This window comes from Epargyreus clarus, unplaced genomic scaffold (assembly GCF_041222505.1).
Source record: "Epargyreus clarus isolate Ecla_fem2 unplaced genomic scaffold, WU_Ecla_fem_2.2 ptg000001l, whole genome shotgun sequence".
Taxonomy (NCBI): Eukaryota; Metazoa; Arthropoda; class Insecta; order Lepidoptera; family Hesperiidae; genus Epargyreus; species Epargyreus clarus.
The window spans coordinates 857,807-880,622 of NW_027332209.1; the positions used below are offsets into that span (position 1 = coordinate 857,807).

The 22,816-nt window shown below is 35.7% G+C and overlaps 1 protein-coding gene across 1 annotated transcript in view; it reads right to left on the reverse strand.

Annotated features, from left to right (window-relative positions):
* LOC140742757 (echinoderm microtubule-associated protein-like 2) overlaps positions 1-22,816 on the reverse strand; it is a 96,097-nt gene that overhangs the window by 72,571 nt on the left and 710 nt on the right. Inside the window, exon 2 of the mRNA XM_073073749.1 lies at positions 1,431-1,526. Within this exon, the coding sequence (XP_072929850.1) occupies positions 1,431-1,494 (64 nt within the window). The 5' untranslated portion in view covers positions 1,495-1,526. The remainder of the gene's footprint in view (positions 1-1,430; positions 1,527-22,816) is intronic.

Genomic DNA, 22,816 nt, shown 5'->3' on the forward strand with positions numbered 1-22,816 from the left:
GTCCGCAGAGGGTAATGTTTTTCGATACTATGCATGTATGTATGACACTATTTGGCATGACCTCCGATGTCCAAACGGCTTGACAGATTTAAACTTTGAGGTGTCGTTAGATTCATCTAAATTGTGGAAGTAATATAGGCTTTAATTTTGAGAAGTCAGGATTTTGCTTTACTAATAGTTACTAGTTTATCAAAAAGCAGCGATAGTCTAGTGTTTAAGAAACCGATTGAGGGGTCCGAGGTTCAAACCCCAAGCACGCACCTCTGATTTTTTAAAGTTATGTGAGTACATATTAGAAATTAATTACCACTTGCTTAAACGGTGAAGGAAAACATCGTGAGGAAACCTGCATACTTGAGAAATCTTAATTCGTACTTGGCCAGCGCGGTGGACTATGGCCTAATCCTTTTAAATCCGTGGGACAGTAATGGTTGATGATGACTAGTTTATCATAGTTATCATTACCTACCAATTAGTGGGAATAAGTAATTTAGCTCAGTTAAATAGTTACATGAAAATTTATTGAGCTGTAGGTCAATTGGAAATTACACGGCTCGTAGCGCATAAACAGTAAGAATTTAATGTTATTATAGAATCAAAAACTTATACACATAATATAATACGTATTTCTTCTATAAAAGCATTAAAAGAGTCATATTTACCACTTTCACGCTGACCATCAGACTTTACTCGTGACTTTATTTAACTGATAGACAAAATTATTAAACGTTCTACTCGATCTCTACTAGAAAACTATTTGTGTTACGCTCATGACAAATCAATCTCATAGCTCATCATAGGCCTACTTTTCTCCATAAGAGTGTATCCGCTTTTCCTTTCAGTGAAATCAGGTTAAAGATGAAAATATTGCACTGTCATTTAATACATTGTTTCATTCTAGTCTTGCTTATACCCGCGGATCCGCTTGCGTGTATAACTCTTCGAATACATTAGATTAGCCTGTATCTTTTCTATCTTTGAAAGTATTTTGTCTTGAATATATAAAATACTAGCTGACCCGACAAACGTTGTATAGCCATATAAATAAAAAAAATGTTAAGGACGAACAACCCTTATCACTTAGGGGTATGAAAAATAGATAGTAGCCGATTCTCAGACCTACTGAATATGCATATAAAATTTGGTGAAAATCGGTAAAGCCGTTTCGGAGGAGTACGGTAACTAACATTGTGACACGAGAATTTTATATATAAGATTTTTAAAAAACGGTGTAATATTTATGAGCAATGGTCAGTTAAACTGACAGGCCTTATTTTAAAATTGACAGCATTTTCCAGGATAATTACGAGTATTAATACAAATACTGGAATACGCTACAAGACATTATCAGACTGTTTAAAATACGTCTACAGCTCTACACTTCTGACATGAAATAACTTAACAGACAAAAAGTTTAGTATAATACTTACTGGCATGGTCGTCATTCAGCAGGTTATGGTAGCGGTGCTTCTCAGTCGCCTCGAGCCTCATCATCACGCTGGTCTCACCACCACATTGCGACTAATCTGTGGACAAAGTGTTTTGTTATATTAGCTTTTTTCTACGTCAAATCGCGTACTTGGTAATTGGCCTACAAAGCGAAACAACATCGAGTGTCGTCGGAAGTCGGATGGGTCGGCAAGTGGTTAAATATGTTAAGCCTTCGATCAGTATCGTCAACGTCATCGTGCACATAACACCACGCATTTTTCAACCAATTGCTTTGAAGCAGCCTGGTGGGGTGTGTAACCTCACCTAGCTCTGAAGAGAGCGCGCCAAGCAATCGAATATAATACGTACTATTACTGGGCCAGAATGGCGACAATTACGAAAGGACTATGCCCAGCAATAGATCTCAAAAATTAATTATTAATATTTGCTAAAGTTGTGAAGACGCAGTCTCATTCGAACCACAGAAAATTGTACCATCTTTGTATTGCCTCACCTTGTAGCTTTTGCTTCAAATATGTAATGCATTCAGCGTACAATACAGTATTGTATTCGTATTAAAGATACGAGTCCCACGGTTTAGTTCCGCCGGAATGATTTGTAAGTGAACTGTATTAGCAAAATATTTACACAAGTAGGTAATGTGAACATGTAACTGTGCTTGATTGTAATTAAATTATTAAAATTATGACCTGAAAATTTACAGGCTTTTTTATATACTTGCTATGTTAGTAGGTGTGTGGGTCATATCTTGCCATTTTAGCTACTTCCACTCAATTAAGTCTTGAAAGAAATGCTTATGTAATTTCGATGTCAATGTGATAGGTAGTAATACCCTTTGTGATTCGACCCTGGAGACACTACAGCCACACCTATATCTGCCTAATAAAAGCAAAGATAAGCTTTGATGTGTTCCGTTTTAAATGATGTGAGAAAGGAAACATTCTCATCCAACGTGGTCGAACTTAGCCCTCAGGCTTAGCAACACCAGGCCAACCAGGTAGAACTTTAATCTTATCTTGTGTTACAGGAGTTCTTGGGGGGCAGTAACCACTAACCGTCACAAACGGCATGCTCGTTGGCATCTTCACTGTACTAATCGTATTTTCAAAATATGAGTTTAGTTTAAATACATTAATTAAACAAAATGTTTTCTTTATTTAGTGTTTCAATTTTACAACTCTTTTATCGCAATTATTTAAATTGTTAATTTACATTATACATACGTTTTTAATCTTGTTCACTCGTAAAGTATATTTTTTATAGACGCTGCTTAGAATATAAATATGTTAGTGTAGTTCACATCAGTAATGATGTCGTGGATGTTATGTTCGTTTTTACTGCATATGCATGCTGCATATAAATTTATCCGATGTATCTTGTATTATACGGTGTAGGTGCTACATAATATATATGTATTAGTTAACTCCATAGGAAAGAGGATGTTAAAAATGTAATTTTCTAAGCTCGTAATTGATTTTCGTTTTTAGTTGTTGACTATATCGTTAATAGTACAGACTAATCTTGGACTGATAGTTTACTGACAGGCAACGTAATTTAACTTCTTACTTATTAAATAATTAAGTAGTTCTTAGAGCATGTGGATGGAATTCGAATAAACTTTGTAGACGTGCGTGCGAGTGGAGGTAAATTTGGCCGTAATTCGACTTTGTGCCAAAAAAATTCAATTTCCAAAATTACATACTACATTTTGATAAATGAAACTTATGTGACCACAAATTGGTTATAGTCGGTATTGATGAAAGTTATATTTCAAATTAAATTCAAGTTTCGTTTCAGTTTCTGATAGTTAAAACATATAGGTAATATAGATTTTTTCCTTCATTTGGATGTTTTTGTTTATAGATTTAGCAGTATAATTTGTACATTAATATATCATTAAACAATAAAGGATCGAAAATGACGAAGACATAAGTCTAATTTTTTTAATGAAATAGCACACTAGAGCAGTATGGTAAAACATGTCCTAGCTCAGCAGTAGTTTCGTGCCTAGTTAGAGGAATCGTTGTTATATCGATTAGGTGTTATTATAGCCTTACGTATATTATCTGTACAATTCAAGAAAACAACAGTAAAACCGGTTCTGAACGTATGTGATGGCGGAAACAAAGAAGTTTTCCAAAAATAACATAAGTACGCATTCTTAAGTTGTCTTTGAACTGTATGAATTTTGATGAGTTAAAAAGTTCATTCACATGCGTTTATGAACAAAAGGCATTGTTAAGGTTTACTAATGAACCTTCTTACTAATTGAATATAGTATTTCTTCGGGCGTAGTAGGTAACATTGCTTTATTACCAAATGCAAATACAATTACAACTTAATAATTATGAATCTGACATAAAGTAATGGTATAAAATACGTATATACCTACCATCATACATATTGGTAACAGATTTTTGCAAAGTAGTTTTATCCTAACAGCTTAAAAATATAACTCTCATCATTCCCACAATATAGATGAATCCAAAGACACTCAAGTTTAAAATCCGTCAAACCGTTTGAGCAGGGCTTGCCAAAGAAAAGATGAAAAGAAGAAAACATACACTCGACAAACATTACCGTCCGTTGTACGAGTATATTACCGTCCGGTGGTGACGACCCGCGTGGCGGAGCGGTCAGCATGCCAGTCTGACTGGTCTGGTCAGGTCCCGGGTTCAATCCTCGGCCAGAGAGATTTCTAAATGATGAATTTAGATTTCTGCTTCTGGGTCTGGGTGTTAGTTAGTATTTGTTTTTGTGTGTGTCCATAGCAACCACGATACAGGGAATCCTAGTGTGAGGCTGTGAGTGTAGAAAGCGTGTATGCGAATAAACTATCTGTTCTCGAGGTATATGGTAAAACGTCAGATAAGAGTGGTCATAGACCATCAGATGAGGCTTAAAATCGACTCCGACGTTTCGGTTATTTCGATTTACGTATCTTGGCCGTGAATTGCATATGATGTGAGTGCAAAACACTAAGGTCGATACTTATCGATGATATTAACATGCTTATCAATTGATAAGATAAAAGTTACGAAAAAGGTTGTTTAGTTTGATATACAGATAAATGATAAGTGTTATATGTAAATAACGAATTAATATACATAGGAAATGTGATACTAATAAATAAAATCTACCGATAAGATTATTTTCACTTCGCATTTTCAAAGATAATATTTAATTTGGTTAAATATTTTTTACATTCATTCTTTTAAGTTTGGATTAGCCAACAAGATTGCTGTTTGTCTGATGGTACTGCCGCCTTTCGATATCTGTGACAAAGGCCATATTATGTCACATGTAAGATTTGAATAGGTTCTACGTGAAGCTGATTATAACTACATTGCCACTTTTGAGGTGTAATATAATCGCTTCGTATAGGTATGTCATGACTAGCTTGATCAGTACTCTTATCATGAATTTTTACGTTTTGACAAATATGACTGTTTTGGTATTTGTTTACGTATTTGCCCATACAATTTCCAATCAGCGTCCCTAGCGGATTGTATCAGAACTATAGCGTCAGTAACGTAACATTAAATGTTTAAATTGACAAATTGACGATTTATGTTTTGTCTCTCTTTTTTGCGAACATATGAGGCAGACAGAAAGACTTGAGCACGTACTTATTGTTACGTTTACTCAGTCTACTGAAGCAGACGGAACAGAATAATGGATTGAGTAAACGTAACGTAAAATTATGGGATGTTTTGAAAACTCATGGTAAAGCTACAGATTGGCAGAAAATAGCTATTAAGTATTGGTCACAAATAGCTAGCTGGCTAGGTTGAATGTACCATGTACCATGGACGAGTGAAACCAACTTTGGGAGACCTATATCTAACGGTAGACCTCTAAAGGCTGAAGGATGAATGTACATTATATCTGGAAAGAAGCTCAAATTATCCCCATCCCAAAGAAATCCAATCCCGCTAAGTTATCTGATTACCGTCCTATATCCATCCTACCTTTTCTATCCAAAGTCCTTGAGCGTCTCGTACACCAACAACTTAGTTGCTTCGTATCCAAGTATAACCTTTTAAATCCCTTCCAATCTGGTTTCCGTCCTGGTCATAGTACGACTACTGCCCTGTTGCATATCACGGATGACATCCGCCGAGGCATGGATAATCAACGGCTTACAGTGTTAGTGCTTTTGGATTTTAGCAGTGCTTTCAGCACTGTGGACCACGATGTCCTTTTGTCCATTCTCCGCTCGTTCAACATATCTCCGACAGCGATAGGCTGGTTTCAAAGTTACTTGCAGGGACGCCGGCAGCGTATTCAGGTACAGGATGCTCAATCTGCTTGGTCTGATATACTTGCCGGGGTACCGCAAGGTGGCGTGTTGTCCCCTCTTCTTTTTTCGCTCTTTATTAACTCCGTAAGTCTCAATTTAACTTCTCTCTACCATCTTTATGCAGATGATCTTCAAATATATCAGCAAACTACATTAGGAGATCTACCTAACACCATCCACTCGATAAATGATGATCTTGCTCGTATTTTAGCTTGGAGTGATGCGCGTGGCCTTAAAGTAAATCCTAGCAAAACTCAGGTTATTATAATAGGTAGTTCTCGCCTATTATCTAAAGTTGATCTCAATGTGTTACCTGATGTAAGTTTTGATGGGTTACGTATACCATATAGCGATAAAGTCAAGAACCTCGGCTTATACTTTGACAAACACTTATCATGGGCACCTCAAATTGATGAGGTAAGTAAGAAAATGTTTTCCGTGGTGGGCTCGCTCAGAAGGCTTCGTAATTTTCTCCCAACGGCGACTAAAATTGCGTTAACAAAATCCTTACTCTTTCCCATTCTCGACTATGCCGATGTTTGCTATCTTGGTTTAACTGAAGAGCAACTTAATAAACTTGAGCGTCTTCAAAACTTGTGCATTCGTTTCATATTTGGGATTCGCAAATATGAACACATATCCGATTATCGAACTAAACTCAAGTGGCTTCCAATCCGTCTTCGCCGGAATATGCATATACTTTCTGCACTATACAGCGTGTTGTTGAGCCCCAATGCTCCTTCCTATTTAAAAGATCGTTTTCAGTACCTCCACCTTACTCATGATCACTGTCTTCGCTCCTCCATTAATCTCTCTCTCCAAACTCCCTCTCACACTACATCCTTCTTCAAAAAATCCTTTTCTACTATTGCTGTTTCCTTGTGGAATAAACTGCCCCTCTCCATACGCCGTGCTAAGTCGCTTGACACATTTAAAAAGGAAGTTATGAAATTATATTCATATCCATGACCTTCGTTCTCGCTGTCGTCATCTGCATGTATGTCAAATATACTATGATCGCTCTCACTCAATATTTATTATCTTATGTGCTTTATGCGTTTGTGTTTGTTTCTATTTTTTTTTTTTTCTCTTTTTCTTTTTTCTGTTGATGTACTATATTAACTATATTTTGTTTCCTATACCTTCTCTAACTTCACACACACTTCCCACTTTCCTTACTATCCTCCTTACCTTTTCCATGCATAGGTTGTCTGGAAGAGATCGCTGCTTAGCGATAAGGCCGCCTATTGCATACGATAAACCTACATAATTGTATATTATTGTAATGATCTACTGAAGTGTGCAATAAAGAATATATCTATCTATCTATCTATCTACATTGTACATGCATATAAAAAAAGAAATATTATTATGATGTAAATATTCAAAATAAACAAATTATATTCCATTCTGTTTTTGATCCCATGCTGCCAGAAATATTCTTATGTGATGTGCTAGGCCTGAATTATCGAAATAGTGTTGAATAGATAACTTAGGAGAAATTCTGAATCTTACCATTTCAGCTGATCCGCTTCGGTAATATTAAAATAACCAAGATGTGCACTGCATACGAAGAAGAATATAATATGAAATAAATATAAAACTTTTTAACAAGACACCATAGCTCACCGGTCAGGTTATATTTTAACTACTAATAAAGATGATGTAATGATGCTATCATCTACGTAAATAAGTCATATTATATAAGTCGCTCTACCAATACTACAACCTTCATACACGATTGACGAAGAAAATAATAAGGATTTTTATAGTCAATCCATCAGTGTCATATTGCACGTGTCTTACTTATTCTTACATACATATATACGCTAGTGTCTGCCAGGTAAGAGCAGTGTTAAGTGCTTAGTGTTGTATATTTAATATAAAATGCCCTAATCCGTAGATGCAGAGACATACGAGTCTTTCAATCTTGATCCTCAGTTAAAAATCAAATCGTATTTGGGGTCGTTTAGATGTCATTGAGTGGTTATGACCATTTACCAACCAAAAAATACCAAATGAAAATAAAATACCGCAACAGTTATCTAACTTCCCCATAGATTATTTATTTATTTATTTATTGCAAAATACACACAAAACTTACAACAAAATATAAGAGATATGTGATGCCCCGAGAGGGCGTCGCAAAATACTAGAGAACAGCATTAATTTATACTAGGTTACATTTCTACGATATATAGCACAACATACAATTAGTATAGATATCTCACCGCCTTGTAGTTGAAGGAAGCCGCAAATGGCAGACACATACGTAAAATGGCTGACTGTTTTCCCATTACGTCTCCGACTGTAATTTAGGCAAAACAATGCGGACAAGTGCAGTTAAGTGGTGCAAAAACAACGAAATCGAAGAAAAAGTTCGGAGAAATGTCGTTTCATTCGTAAATGCTCTAACAACTACATTTTTTTAATATTTTTCATATGCGAAAATAGTTGACAGTGATTCTCAAACTTAATTGTCAAAGCTGGTTACATTTTCTTGTTAGGAGTGAGTAATCTTTACTAATCTATAAACTTCCCACTTTCTTTACAATGTAACGTTACGTTTCATAATGTTTATCGAAAGTGATAATTTTTAATTCGCACTTTATGTGGCCTTGGAATCCAACCTGGTCCAGCGTGGGAGCCTAAATCCATACCACTGGGCTATCTAATGCGTTTGCTCTAAACACGCATAATATGAGCGCAGTTGTGTTACGCGGCTCATGCCCACACATGAGCGGTTGCAGGGTTGACGATCAAGTACAGACTAACTACTAATAAGTAGTTTTTTTTTTATATAATATAGGAGCAGCAGACGAGCATGCAGTCCACCTGATGATAAGTGGCTACTGCCGCCCATGGACATCTGTAATCAATCCCAGACAGGATTAGATATTGCTGTCTGAGGTCGGCCACAGATGCGCCGCTACCCCCTGAGGACTAAGCTGGAACGCCTCGGAAAAGTATGTCTCCCTTACCACACCCTGCAAACCGGAACACAGCAGCGCCTAACACTGCTGTTATTAGGTAGAAATAAGTGTGGCGGTGGTGCCGCCGGAGTCGAACCACAATGGGTTCTACCACCGTGCCTACTTTGTTCATATAATTTTGAAGTAGCTAAGATTAAAGTCCTTTCGAAGGTTGGACACGGATGCGTTACTTCCTGGCCGAACTTCGATATCAATATCTTATTTTATTTTACACAAGCTGTGCCCAAGGTTTCACCCGCGTTAAAAAGAAACAGGGGCATAGCTAGTTCTAAAATATAAGTAGCCTAAGTTACTCCTTATTACATCAGCTACCTGCCAATAAGAGTCCCGTTAAAATCGGTCCAGCTATTTCAGAGATTAGCCAGAACAAACAGACAGACAGACAGACAAAAATTGTAAAAAATATTTATGCATGTAATAAAAAGCGGTTATTTCAATATTAAAAACAGACACTCCAATTTATTTTATATGTACAGATTAATTCGTTTCAAACTTTATAAAATTGGCAACATGGATATTTATACCAGGCCCGTCAATAAATAAAAAGTAGTTACTCAAATTTAAATCCATGAGACACTATTCAATATGTATAATTATCAGTTCGCATATCATTATAGCTATTTCCACAACGTGCAATTTTAAATCGTGCAAATTATTACCTACTTCCTTATTTAGAACAGATAATATGACTTATTTGATTCATGTATCTTTTATATTACACTGTGTCATTATAATTTAAAAGATAAGTGGTACAAGTCGAGAATATGTCGAATTATAGATACAATTTGGACAAACATTTACTTAAATTTTTTAAAAATGTAATTTGAAAATTGGGTTGTCAGAAATAGAAACACGTACCTAATATGGCATGATCTTTTACATACTTTAGGTAATGCCTACCCTATTTAAGTATTCGTCTTTAATTGCAGTTATCAGTTATATATAATAACTAGTGGTGCCCGCGGCTTCGGCCGCATTTTGCAGGAATAATATGACATACATAAAATGGAAAATTTGTACCTGCATTGGAATGACAGTGGTGCCATCTGTCGAAAATTGGTCTTACCAACTCCCATACCCTCGTGGGCTCTTAGACAACAACTTTGCTAAAGATCATCACTTGATCAAATGCATAGTTTCCGATTCTATAACTACTTACGAATTAAAAATTAATTAAAAAAACCTTTTCCCACGGACTAAATTGTGATTCTAAACCATTCTCAAGTCCCCTTGAACACACACACAAAATCAGTCAGTTCAGTGACATACACACGAACATAAGAAATATATATATAAAGATAATATAATAATAAGTAATAAGCTATTCTTGAAAATTACACATAAAACATTATTTTGAACATTTTTGAGCAGTTACTTGAAGTTCATTTATGGATATAGAGCTCCCCTAGAATCTTTCAGCAAAGACAAACCTTGTCTGGTTGTAGGTGTAGGTGATTACAGTAAACAGATATCGTCCCCGCAAGATAATTAATTTCTTATGTAAATTATGAAAAATTCTTATGTACTAGCTACCTTCGACAGGTGTTATAAACTCAGATTTTACTTTAAAAACTTACAATATGACGGCGCACATTTTATTACTTGTATATTAAATTTGCATGTTGTGCGTTGTTGTCATGTTATATCCTGATTATGTCACCATTTGGCTATGCTGATTTTTCTTAATCAAATATTTCACACACACGCACACACATATACATACACCTGACACCCACTTTTTAATTCAAACACAACCATTAACTTGTTACTAGTTTATTAATTGTTAATTGTACCTACTTGTAATTTTAATTACTCATAGTTTTTAGTGTAATCCATTTTTGGCTATATTATATGTAACAAATTGTAATCGTCTTTATCGATGTGTAACGCTATTGGATTGCCAAATAAATAAATAAATAAATATATAAAAATATGTCCTAAGCGACAGCGATCTAGTGTTAATGTGTTAACCCTAAATATCATATGCGAGCGGTGTGGGCCGTGCGTCGGCGCAGTGCATTGAGCCGCGAGGAATTCGAAAAAAAACATGGCGCCAGTGCACAGACTATAGCAGAGACAATATCATGTAACTTAGGTTTAAGTAGGTTTAATTAAACTTACATGTGACATAACTATTCATGTTTCCACTTACAATACAATTACAATAAGTACTCGCATTTATCACTTCTTCCTTGTTTATCTATCTCCAAGTTGGCAGGTTGTGGTTATGAAGATATTACTTTCCGAAGACATTCACTAATCAATCAATTGTCGATCGATTATTGTTCGACGGATACCGGTCGATAGAACGATCGACGATCGTTCGCTGTCAATTATTTAAAAGGGATTATTAGTTCAGAAAATTCTTTGGGGGTCATCAATCAATCCATCAAATCAATGAACCAAATAACCAAAGTCACATTAGAGAAATATCCAAAAATCCAAATCACATCACTTGGTTTTAACGGAAATACATAGACTTTACAATGACCAAATCCTTAACAACCATAGAAGTACAATACTGCGAAAGCCATCCTGGCATGTGAAGCACCTTTATGCCTTTTGTATGGGCGGTTTCAAAAAAGCTTTTAGCACTCTTGTGACGTTTCTAGAGCAAGATATAAAGATCGATTTTTGCTCCTAGCTCAAAGAGTCTATTGTTACCAACGGCCTTTTATGTCCACATACTATTTGCAAAATATTTTTTTCTGTTCAGAGAGAAAATCCTTGCGTTGCGTTTTTAGCCCAGAAAATGTTTTTATGTACGTAAATATTCCTATTTAGTTAGTATCTTCCTTCACATCGTTGCATCAGTACTATTACGTTATGGCGCGTTGCATGATATTTTATCAGATGGCTATGCACTATCATCGCGTGCTCCCGTTCTTCGATCTAACACTTCGTATTTAGACTGTGAAGAAAAGCTTTAATTATTTAGTGAGTAATTTTATTAAATGCATCCTATCCTTTTAAAACCAGTGATAGCCCAAATCCGCTCTGAAGTGGCATCGTGGAGTTCTCAGTTTACGCTATCGTCAGAGGCGTGTTCAACAGAGAAATAAAAGAAGGATTCCAGCTATTCTGTTAGACCGGCTTTTCCGAGGGTAATTTAGAAATCTTGTTATAGATGCAGTGACGATGAGTGCATTTGGACATTTTTTTTTGGGAAATCGAGTACATCTGGCCTACATATAGGCTATGGAGGATAAACGCATCGCTACGAGGTAGAAAATTAGTCAGATCATCAGTCCGATGATGAAGTGAATCAATCAGAAGTCATAGAAGAGAGGTACTTCTACTTAACAAGTAGGACCTCATCAAAGATTTAGTTCTTGATAGTACTCGTACTTTGCTCGTACAAGTTGCAACATAGTATGGTAATGTTTGAAGAGCCTATCAGATTAAGGTGCGCATCATCACGGACTACATCTGTCTTATCAATATGATTTTATTCCATTTTCTGCCTTAACTCCTTCATCATACGTACTGTGTGTTGGATGCTGCGCGTGCGCATCCGGTTGTCATGACAACATTAGGTTTACGAAAGGTAGGTTATTGCCCTTAATTAAGCCTTTGTTTATGTTTCCAGTTTGTGAACAGTTAGGAATGTTAATCACGGCGCTAAGGTTGTGACATAAAGTAATTACAAGAGTACTCCCCATAGTCTGTTATGTTAACCTGAGCACGGAAGGTAATGTTTCAAAGGGAATTTATGTATGTTGACTTATGAGACGTTAAACGAATCTGTTGGGTTCGTTTAAATTTAGGATGTGGATATATTTTTCAAATTCAATTTTCAATGCAAGTACCATATAACGATATGGCAAGATGTACCTACGAAACATTCAAAATGTTCATGTCATTTATTTACGATTTGGTATCCTGTAAATATTTATTTATTTAAATTTTAGGATAATCACGTTTACTTTTAGATTTAATCGCTTCTTTTGAATGTTGTTTAAGTGCAAAGAACTATATCACCTACGTGTAAACAGCTTTCAACAAATTCCGAACTATGGGCAAACGATAAAACAACCATAAAGACTTACTGACCCACTTCCAATCAGTTTCCCACACTCATTCCATCCATATCTTGATTAAAATTGATGTCTTCCGGCATCGTTCGATGACCAGTCCATAGTTCCACATACACCACTTATAACCAATCATTCAATCGGCATACAATTGCATGAATGGATGCAAACTATACCGGATACCTTTATTACGCCATCATTTAATATCTTTGTAGACTAAAGTGCATGCCAACATTTGATTGTCCTAATTGGTTAGCGGACTTCCTGATATAGTCACTGACGTGGTTTATTTGTAAACATGAAATAGCAATCGAGCATGCAGTCCACTTGATGCTAAGTAGTCACTGATCATAGATGTGGTGCTATTCTTGAGGCCTGAAATGATCGCCCCAAATTAAATCAGCCGGCATTCACACCCTTCAAAATTTCCGTTTTATTCCACTGCTATGAAGTTTGACATTTTTATCCCCATAGGGTTTAAACATCAAGCCGTTCAATCTTCGAGCCGCTCTCAATCAACATACTTAAGTCTACTGGAGTTGAAGAATTCTCAACGTGCGTGCAGAGAAGTTCCTCCTCCTTTGTAAGGGAACTGGAAAAAGATTTCTTCTCGAGGACTTTCTTTCCTTTGTCGAAGAACTATTATGCTGAGATATTCTCATAGGTGAACGAGTGTAGTGCTTGAGACGAAAGATTAGCAACTTGCAGAGCTCGTAAATCTGCGGGATAATTTTTCCGTGATACTTTACGACAATCTTGGCGACATTCTTCCTAAATCAATTCCCCAGTTTATAATACGAGTAATTCATGGTGAAGACCATACCTAATTATTTCTCAAAACTTATTAAAACATATTTTATTTAATATTTCCTGAAATATTGAGAAACTGCTTATATCAGCGCAGATAAGATACAAAATAGAAACGGAATAGAATCTTGAACCGTGTCTACATTCTTGAGATGATTGCGATAAGATACCACAACATTATTAAGTTAATTGCTTTTGATAACGCTACTACGTTTGTTGATAAATAATAAGCATGTTGGGCTGTATCGAAGTACGTAGGTGTATTTGTGTAGAGCGAGCAGAGGATTGTAGCGCCGGCGTTTGCACACAACGTACTTAATGTTACTTAGTTTTTTCTGGTTTAAAATATATGGTAAGGAGGAGGTGTCCAATGTTTTCTCGGCAACGCATCTGTGACAGGTTCTAGGTAGGACTTCCATCCAATTTGGGGTTGATTGCAGATGTCCTTATGAACCATTTCAATGGCAGTGAAGCAAACGAAATTAGAAGGTAAGTACCTTATAATTTCGTTTGCTTTTTCAATTCAAATTCAAATTAAAAACTGTGTTCTGAGTGTGATGAAATGTTTCAAAATATATTTAGTCTGTCTAAAGTCAAATCTAAAAATTTGACTGATGTCTCCATCTTCTCCAATTCAGAATTCAGAAAATACGAGTAGACTAAACTTTTGTGAATGACCAATAAATATAGATTGTCAACTTATGTAATTCATGTGTGTTAGATGTATGTGAGAAAATAAATATTTTCCACACTCCATTCACAGCGCTTCAATCGGCTCATTGTATGCAGATGCTAGATGGCGAAAGTCGATCCCGCCGCGGGAATCGAACCGGCACGCCTTTCGCCATACGACCACCTGTCCGTTCACTTATTAACATTGGCTCCAGTTGTTCCATAGTGGGCAACATTATTGTATCTATTGGTTTAATTGTTATTGGACTTGTAATATTAATTGCTATTTTTAACGTTTAATTATCTATACCAGTCAGTCTTTGCTTCAGAGATTTGCAATAAACTTAAAGAAAAGCAAAACAGTAACGTTTCCTTTTTGAAATACTGAGCATTTTCTAAATTCACTATCGTATCTTGAAACATACATTTTTTTAAACATGTTTTTTTTTCATTTCACACACATAATTAGGGTAATCGCAACGGCATAGAAATCCAGTAGAGTATGCTCTGACCGATCCCAGGTAGGTACTACTAAAAATAAGCAGTCACAGCTTGAATCTGGTTCTTCATTCCTAATTGAAGGAAGCAATCGATCCTTACATAAGAACGCACTGTCCGGTGCTTAAACACGGTGACACTACTACAGACGTAATTGGTTGCGTCAGTGTAATTGTATTTGTAAACCTCACACCGATTCACCGGTTGCTCCACATCGCACCGATTGCGACTGACCGATATACCGATAACATCAGCATGTAGTAATGAGACTGACTTTCCTCCTTGTTCATAAACGATTAATTCAATAGGTGTCAAATTTGTAACTTAGAAATTTGGCTTCTCGATCGGAGTCTCAGATACAAATCTCAGGCACATCCGATTTTTTTAGTTATGTGCGTTTTAACAATTGCTTTAACGGGAAAGAAAATGTCTAGAGGAGACCTGCTCTATACCTTGCTCTTACAATGCGAAGTGTTGAAGCGAGATATGGATGAGAGGCCAATCCGTGTCGAATGTATAGGTCTGATCGGTTGGGTCTACACAACCCGCTTTATGGACACTTGGTTAATGTTAATGATGTTTCTTGTTTGTCATTAGATGGTCAATGTCCGATTACCGGTTTCCATTTTAACAGTTGTGCCCTCCGACATTATAATTATTTAAATTGTGCCTGGCTCGTCCGGAGTTTTTTTAGGCTTTATTTCAAGCAGATAATTATGTAACGATAAGTAATATCTAACGGTTTTCATTTAACAGTATGTTTAATAACTTGAAATGTATAACTCATTGATAAACGCATGGCTGGTTATTTCCGGCTTTTAGGCTCAAATTTCCGGTCAAATATGTCCGGTTCAAGACCGGACTTACATTTTTGTACCTGTCAACTAAAATAAAAAATAAAAAAACACTTTCTACACTCGTAGCTTGACACTAGGGTTCCATACCTTAGGTGTTCTGGTTCTGACATACATGACTTACACAAACACAAGTACATTTTTCTAATATCTTCTGCCTCTTCGGAATCAAGTACCTGCCCGGTACAGTAAGGCTGAATGTTTACTATACCATAAGCAATACTTACGACATGGTAGTGTAGAGCGACAGAAGTATAACCTCTTTGATTTTATTCGAAAAACATGTCAACAGTTTATCGTCTACGCAACTGCATGATGTGACGCGACTTTATTCGCGATAACAACGACTTAATTGCTAAGTCTAGCAGTTGCTAAAACGATTTTAGCCAAAATTCAGCCTAAGCTAGTGAGCTGCTTAGATTGCCGTTGGGGCGTCCAATTTATTGCGGCAGATGTACGGTAATTCTTTAATTTTATTCGAAAAATACATCAACGGTCTTCCTACTCGTACAACGAGTCACCACTACATTGGCGATAACCACTACTTAACGGCTACTACTAGCGATAGTCAATGTTTATACATGCATACGTTTGGTTATTACCACGCATCTATGGACCAAAGTGGGATAGGTCCATATTATTATTTATTAAACTTTAAACGATTGGTTCACCGGGGCACTGAGGCGCGACAAATGATAACTGCAATCTCTCGATAAGTCCGAAGATATCGCCAATCGTTTGCGTCACTTGTCTTCCTCGTGTATAAATAGTTCGCCAGTTTATCTGCAATATGATCGGGGAGTTTTGGAAAGATAATGGATAATCAAAAAATGTTATATTACTTTTTATTTATTTTAATGGAAAAAAGTTCCCAAAGTATCACAATCTAACATAGATTTTATTTTCGGCATAGCTTAATCGAATGGTTTATCGTTAAGGTCGATTATCATATACAATATAAAGAACTATTTTTTTTTAATTCTTCACTTGTGGAAGTGAAATACAGATCGTAAGGGATTAAAAAAAAGGCTATCATTTTTTAAATTTTCATCTATGGAAAATAAATACAGGTCGAAAGCTTCTATTATAAAGTAAAATAAAGAAAATGAATGAAAGTGAAAGTTCATTTAATTATGACGATAGAAGGATCAAGTGTCTTAGAGCTAAGATACAAATCGCTTTGATAGAAGTTAGGTAATATTAAGACAATTTGGTTATTATTTACATGAGAACTAGGCTTTCTATCGTTAATTTTAAAATAACTTAGAATTAGTGGAATTTTATGCTAATTCCGTTATTATACACTTTCACGTTTATACTTGCGCGTTTCTAAATATTGCATAAATTTGAAATATTTTTTGATTAATTAAGTGAAATTTATCTTCAATCTTCCGATATTAAATTTACTAATTTCATTATTTTTATAAGTTTTGCAAATATTTTTATTATTAAATTATTGACGATTACGTTCCTTTTATTATTAATTGGAATATGAATTTCAAATATGAATGAAATGTTACGTTCGTGATAGGGAAGACACCTTAAGCCTTTGATGCGCTTATCAATCGATAGTAATCGTTTAATACACATTGGAGGCCTTTTGGGCGCTTTAAAAACATTTGAAACGGATTGCTATTGTCTGTACTTTTCTCCAATAGATAGATGGTTCTTACACTGCTCCGCGTTCCGAGTTTATTTGTGTTGAATCTATCTCAATTTGTATGGAAAACACGCAAGGTACAACACATTGACAATCCCGCGCCGAGAGGCGTTGTCAATGAATAACTCGCGTGTACTAAGGTTCAAGGGAAAAACGTGGTCCCTTGAACCATCGTGGGGCAGTTATAAACGCATTCATTCTTTTTAAAGTAACGTTAAATATTCTCCCTGCCTGACCACATTGGTTATATAACTTTGCCGAAAATTAAGGTAAACAGTGTTCCATGTGTTAGGGGTATCTTCAATGAAAGACTTGAATCCAACTAGTTATTTTTAATTAATTCCAAGGCCTCCACATAAATCGTCCATGACATCTGCCGTTTCCGCCATAATACCTTTTTTTTAAATCACTAATACGGCGTTAGAGCCAATTCAATATGTGGCCAGCATCATTTTTCGAGTGAAAGGTTTTAAACATTTATTAATTTAATTTATTTTTATAATATTGAATTAACGCAATAATGTATAATAGTAAGTGTAACTTTACACATGTATGAATAAGTGTATTATTTTGTAAAATTCGAAGAGCAATCTCAATATCTACAGACCTTTAACATGGCACAAACTATTTGATAGAAAACAGAGCCATGCAATAAAATTACAAGTAGGCTTTTTACATCAGTTGAATCAAACGGTATCCAGCGGAAATGAGCTCCATGGCTGTATACCATGAAACGGAAGTTCGGGCCAAAAACTTACTTTCTAAATAGAGATCTGTAATGAGATAAGCTTTGAAGAATTCATACGATTTATGTGTTACTTTTTAGCAAAATTTGTGCCTTTAAATGTAGACTGTATTTTTACGGTAAAAATCTCAGAATGTAGTGCGTACAAGAAAGATGGTGTGTTGGGAAAGTTATGGGTTTCAACTGGAGTTTATGATACTTATGTATTTTGTTAGGTGATGGCTGCTACGTAAGCTATATCCTAGCGAAAATTGTGGGTGAGCAAGAAGCTATTCTAATTTTGCATAGATACCCGACCAAGATTTATTAGTATTTAAAGAACAATAAGAAAAAGTTGATTACGAAAATTTTTAAATTTGCCTTTTGATACCCTCTTTGATACATTTAAAAAAATAGTTTCAGTTAGTAATTGCAAAGTTTTTTTAATAAGATTCAAGTTGCAAACGAGCAGACCATCTAAAAGTAAGTCACTCCCTCTCATAGATACTCGTATCTGTGAACCTGTTCTACGAGTATACGGACTATTCAGGACAAAGATGGTTCTCTCAGTGTTCTCCCTCAAGTACCAAACCCTCAATGGAGCAGAAGTACAATACAGATCTACAGATAGCCAGCTTCTCACGGGCATCGTGAGAATGGCTCGAGGTCACTGACCGCTGTTATCGCGAGGTCGCCATATCCAGTGAAAGTACTTTAAAGGTTCACCTTTTTTGCGACCATGCGTTATGATACATACTCTTTCTATATTTCTTATTTCTTACGTCGATTTGATTTCTTTTAAGAAATCTGTAAATGGTGTAAGATTGTATTGCGAATGGTAGATAAGCGGGTTTTGTATGGCGCAGTAGGCATCATACCGGTCGTACACGATGGTTCAGGGTTCGAATCCGGCCAGACAGACAATGTAAGAAATTTCGATTTCGGTTTGTGACAAGCGTTTGTTTGTTGAGTACTGATTTTTGTATCCAATGACAAAGGAAAATTGATATAATTTAATTAGGAACCATATAAGGCATTTATATTATGATTATTATTTATATATAATATTTCTTTAATAATTATTACTATTTGGAATTTTATGTCAGGTTTGTTTATAAATTGAACGTGCCGAGTAAAAAGGCTAATAAGCAATTTGTATCATTCGGAGTACTTATCTTAGAACGACATTATCTTAGAACGAGTCCAATATTTTTTCCTAATAGGCGCAGATACTATAAGTAAATTGATAGGTCCCCATCTCCTTTTACATTCACAATAATTGTTCTAAAGCGGCTCGACTAGTTTGTTAAATGGCTTATTATGTGTTTTATTGTGGCCGTATTTTACCTGTTTCTCGCATAAAATTAAACTTAGTCCACGGCATTCCCATAAAAACCTTATTTGCCACGAGCCGGGCTCTAGACTCGTTATGGACACAACCTTAGCGTCCCATGGCGATGACCTCCAACAAGTATGGTATAGGCAGGTTTTGTAGTTGGTGCTAGGGTGACCAGATCTCGTTTGAAAATCGGGAAGGATAGTAAAAGTCAATATAGACGAACAATTTGGTGTATATTCTGAGAAAAATATCAGCTTTTATTACGTTTATAAATCGTATTAAGTTTTATATTTTTTAACTCGTCTATAATAAAATTTACTTCACTTCTAATTTATATGTTGAGATATAGAAGTAACGAGCAGGCAGTTCATCTCATATTAAGTGGCTACTACCGCCCATGGACATATTATGGATATATTACGGTTAAAGGGTGGCGGTGGCACCACCTTAAAAATATATTTATTTATTATGCGGCAAAATTTCAAAAAAATATCAGAATGTGATTTGCATAGTATTTGTATTTATTTTTAATTACAGATTCATATCCACACTACCTAAACGGTCTCTTTTTTTGTAACGAGGGGGAAACCTTCAAAAGGTACCCGGTGCCGTGGGAGCGACACAGGGTTATTTGGGACTCTTACTGCACTAACCCCCCCCCCCCCCCCCCCCGGTGGCCTTCCTCGGCGCTACGTAGAGGACTCCGGGATCTCCAACGGAACGCATCCGAAGCCCTGGTGAGCTTGACGGTCACCACACCGTCTGGTGTGCACGACGGTATGCGACCACCATACCGCCGTCCTTCCCGGGGTCGCTGGCCGGGCGGTTTGAGCTCCCACTCTTGCCGTCCGCAACCCCGGAAGCCCCCTTTTTGTCGCCTCTCACGACAGGCAGAGGATATCGTAGCCCTATTCTGGTCCCGGAACTACAGGGACAACCTAATCGGTCTAGTCAGTCTTTATCTTTCTACCAAAATTCCAAGCATAATATATTTCTAAGCACGAACCATGAAATATTTCTATTCAAATCTCACTCATATCTTATGAGTAGGTATTTACAAGCATACGTGACTATCCATTAATTTAATCATGTATTGCAAAAGAAATGAGGCAATAACAATATATTTATTGCTGAATCTGAATGTATGTACAGTCACGAGCATACACATATGACTATGGGCAGATCAGCAAAAATATGTGACCCAACAAAGAGTTCAATAATATATGCCTGCACGAACGCAGCAAAAATATCTGACATTTATATGCAGCAAAAATATGTGATGCTAACGTTGATTAAATAATTGTGACATGTGTTATGACATGTGACGTCAACTAAGGTGCAATAATATCTGACATAATTTATAAATATCTTTGATGTAAATATATCAACCTACCAGTCAAAAGGGCCAATGTATTTTGCCGGAGAAAGAATATGAGCAAAAAACACGTATAAATATTTTCTCATATTTTTTTATTTAAGTAAGAAAAAACACGGTTAAAGACAAAGTCAAGATAAATTATGTATTTCAACAGGGTGAATTTTCTAAATCCGAATCTATACGGATTAGCGAAAAATCCTAAAAGGAGTTACGAGGCCGATTTTGATAAAAAACTAATACTGCATCATTAGTTTTTAGGGGTCCGTACCCAAAGGGTAAAAAGGGAACCGGAAAATATGTATTTTACTTATTTTTATAAAATAGTAAACATCTGGTGGTACGGAAGCCTCCATGTGCGAATTTGACTCGACTTGGCGAATTATTTAAAATATCCGTATACGGGAATCGAACGAGTTCATTTGGAAAAAAAAAATACACACCTGTTATTATTTATGTTTTTGATATCGCTTTGATATATTTTTATGGTTAAAAAGTGGGTTGGTAGTAGATTTTTTTATCCAACGCTGCCGTGTAACGTTTCGGACTTGTTTGAAAGTGTATTATTAGAAACCTATACAATTTTTTATTTTAGTATTATTTTAATTAATTATTTTGTATTATTTTCATGATGTGTTATTTTTATAATAATAAGTTCTTATTTATAAAGTCACTGGCTGATACCATTCTATGACTTGCATAAAAAAGAAAAATAACGCGGCTTGACGCTCGAGTTGTATTTTGAGCCGGAATAACAAAAGTGAATAGATTAATATTGTCACATATTTTTGCTTCGTAAGATGGTCACAATTATTTGATCAACTTTATCATCACATATTTTTGCTGCCTATTAATGTCAAATATTTTTGCTGCGTTCTTGCAGGCAGATATTACTGAACTCGTTCTTGGGTCAGATATTTTTGCTAATCTGCCCATAGTCATATATTTATGCTCGTGACTGTACATTAACATATTATTTCTATGTCCGGCATACGATTTGAACGTGTTTATATTTTAACCCGTGGTTTATGTATGTATATTTGTACTTTCTTAATCTGTTTTGCATCTCTATTAATCTCAAATGGAACCGTCTGAAGTTCCTTTATTTAAGGAGATGAGCCGATGCCGAGCCATGCCGAATTGACTATAATATTTAGGCAAAAAAATTATAAGTCACGGGATAGAATTTTCGGAAATTAATATCCATCAAAGGCTAAAGGGGATAAAAATCGTAGCTATAACAATAATTACGTATTACTGAGCGAAGATTATGTTATCTTCTCAACGAAGTCACAAAATCGAATACAGAAATATACAGAATAGCAATTTAAATTTATTAAGATTACTGACTGACCGGAGTGACTAATCGGAACACAGGAATCTGCGTGTCATTTCGATATTTCCATTCTGGGACTATCCCACAGAATTCAGAACGGTTGGCTATGTTGTTTTACGTCAATCAAATGTTTGCAATAATCCAGTAAATTCAATTGTAATACATCGACAATAAATTATTTTGAAAATAATAATAATTGTAACCAACAATATTTGACACTCAAAATTAAAAAGAATTAAAAAGACCGAGTACAAAATTTTGTAAGATACTGTTGCATTGCTTATTTTGAATGTCAGATGTGTATTAGTGGGTTTATTATGCATAGGTATTTCACCTACTTTTGTAGTGAGGAGCAGAGCAAGGTACGAAGGTCGTATCTGCCCGCCGAGATCGTTGCTTCGCGGAAAACCACATTCCTGCAACTATGTAGGGGTCGAAGCGACCCTGGTTTAATATGCAAGGAGGTACAACTACTTATGTAGTACCTATGTAGTATGTAGTACGTACTGTAGGCCGGTTATTAATATAGTACATTGTTTTATTTAAAATATATTTAGTGGCTAAGACGTGAGGAGCAAGTAAATAACTGAGTAAGTATATATTATTTTACGTACATACTTATATGTTTTGAAGTTACTTCTTTCAAAAAATGTTTTAATAAGAATACTGGATATAAAAGCTTAAATAATTATTTAATGTTACTCATAAATATGGTTAGTAAATAAAATAATAAAGTTGACATAGCAATGATAACTCAGATAGGATATTA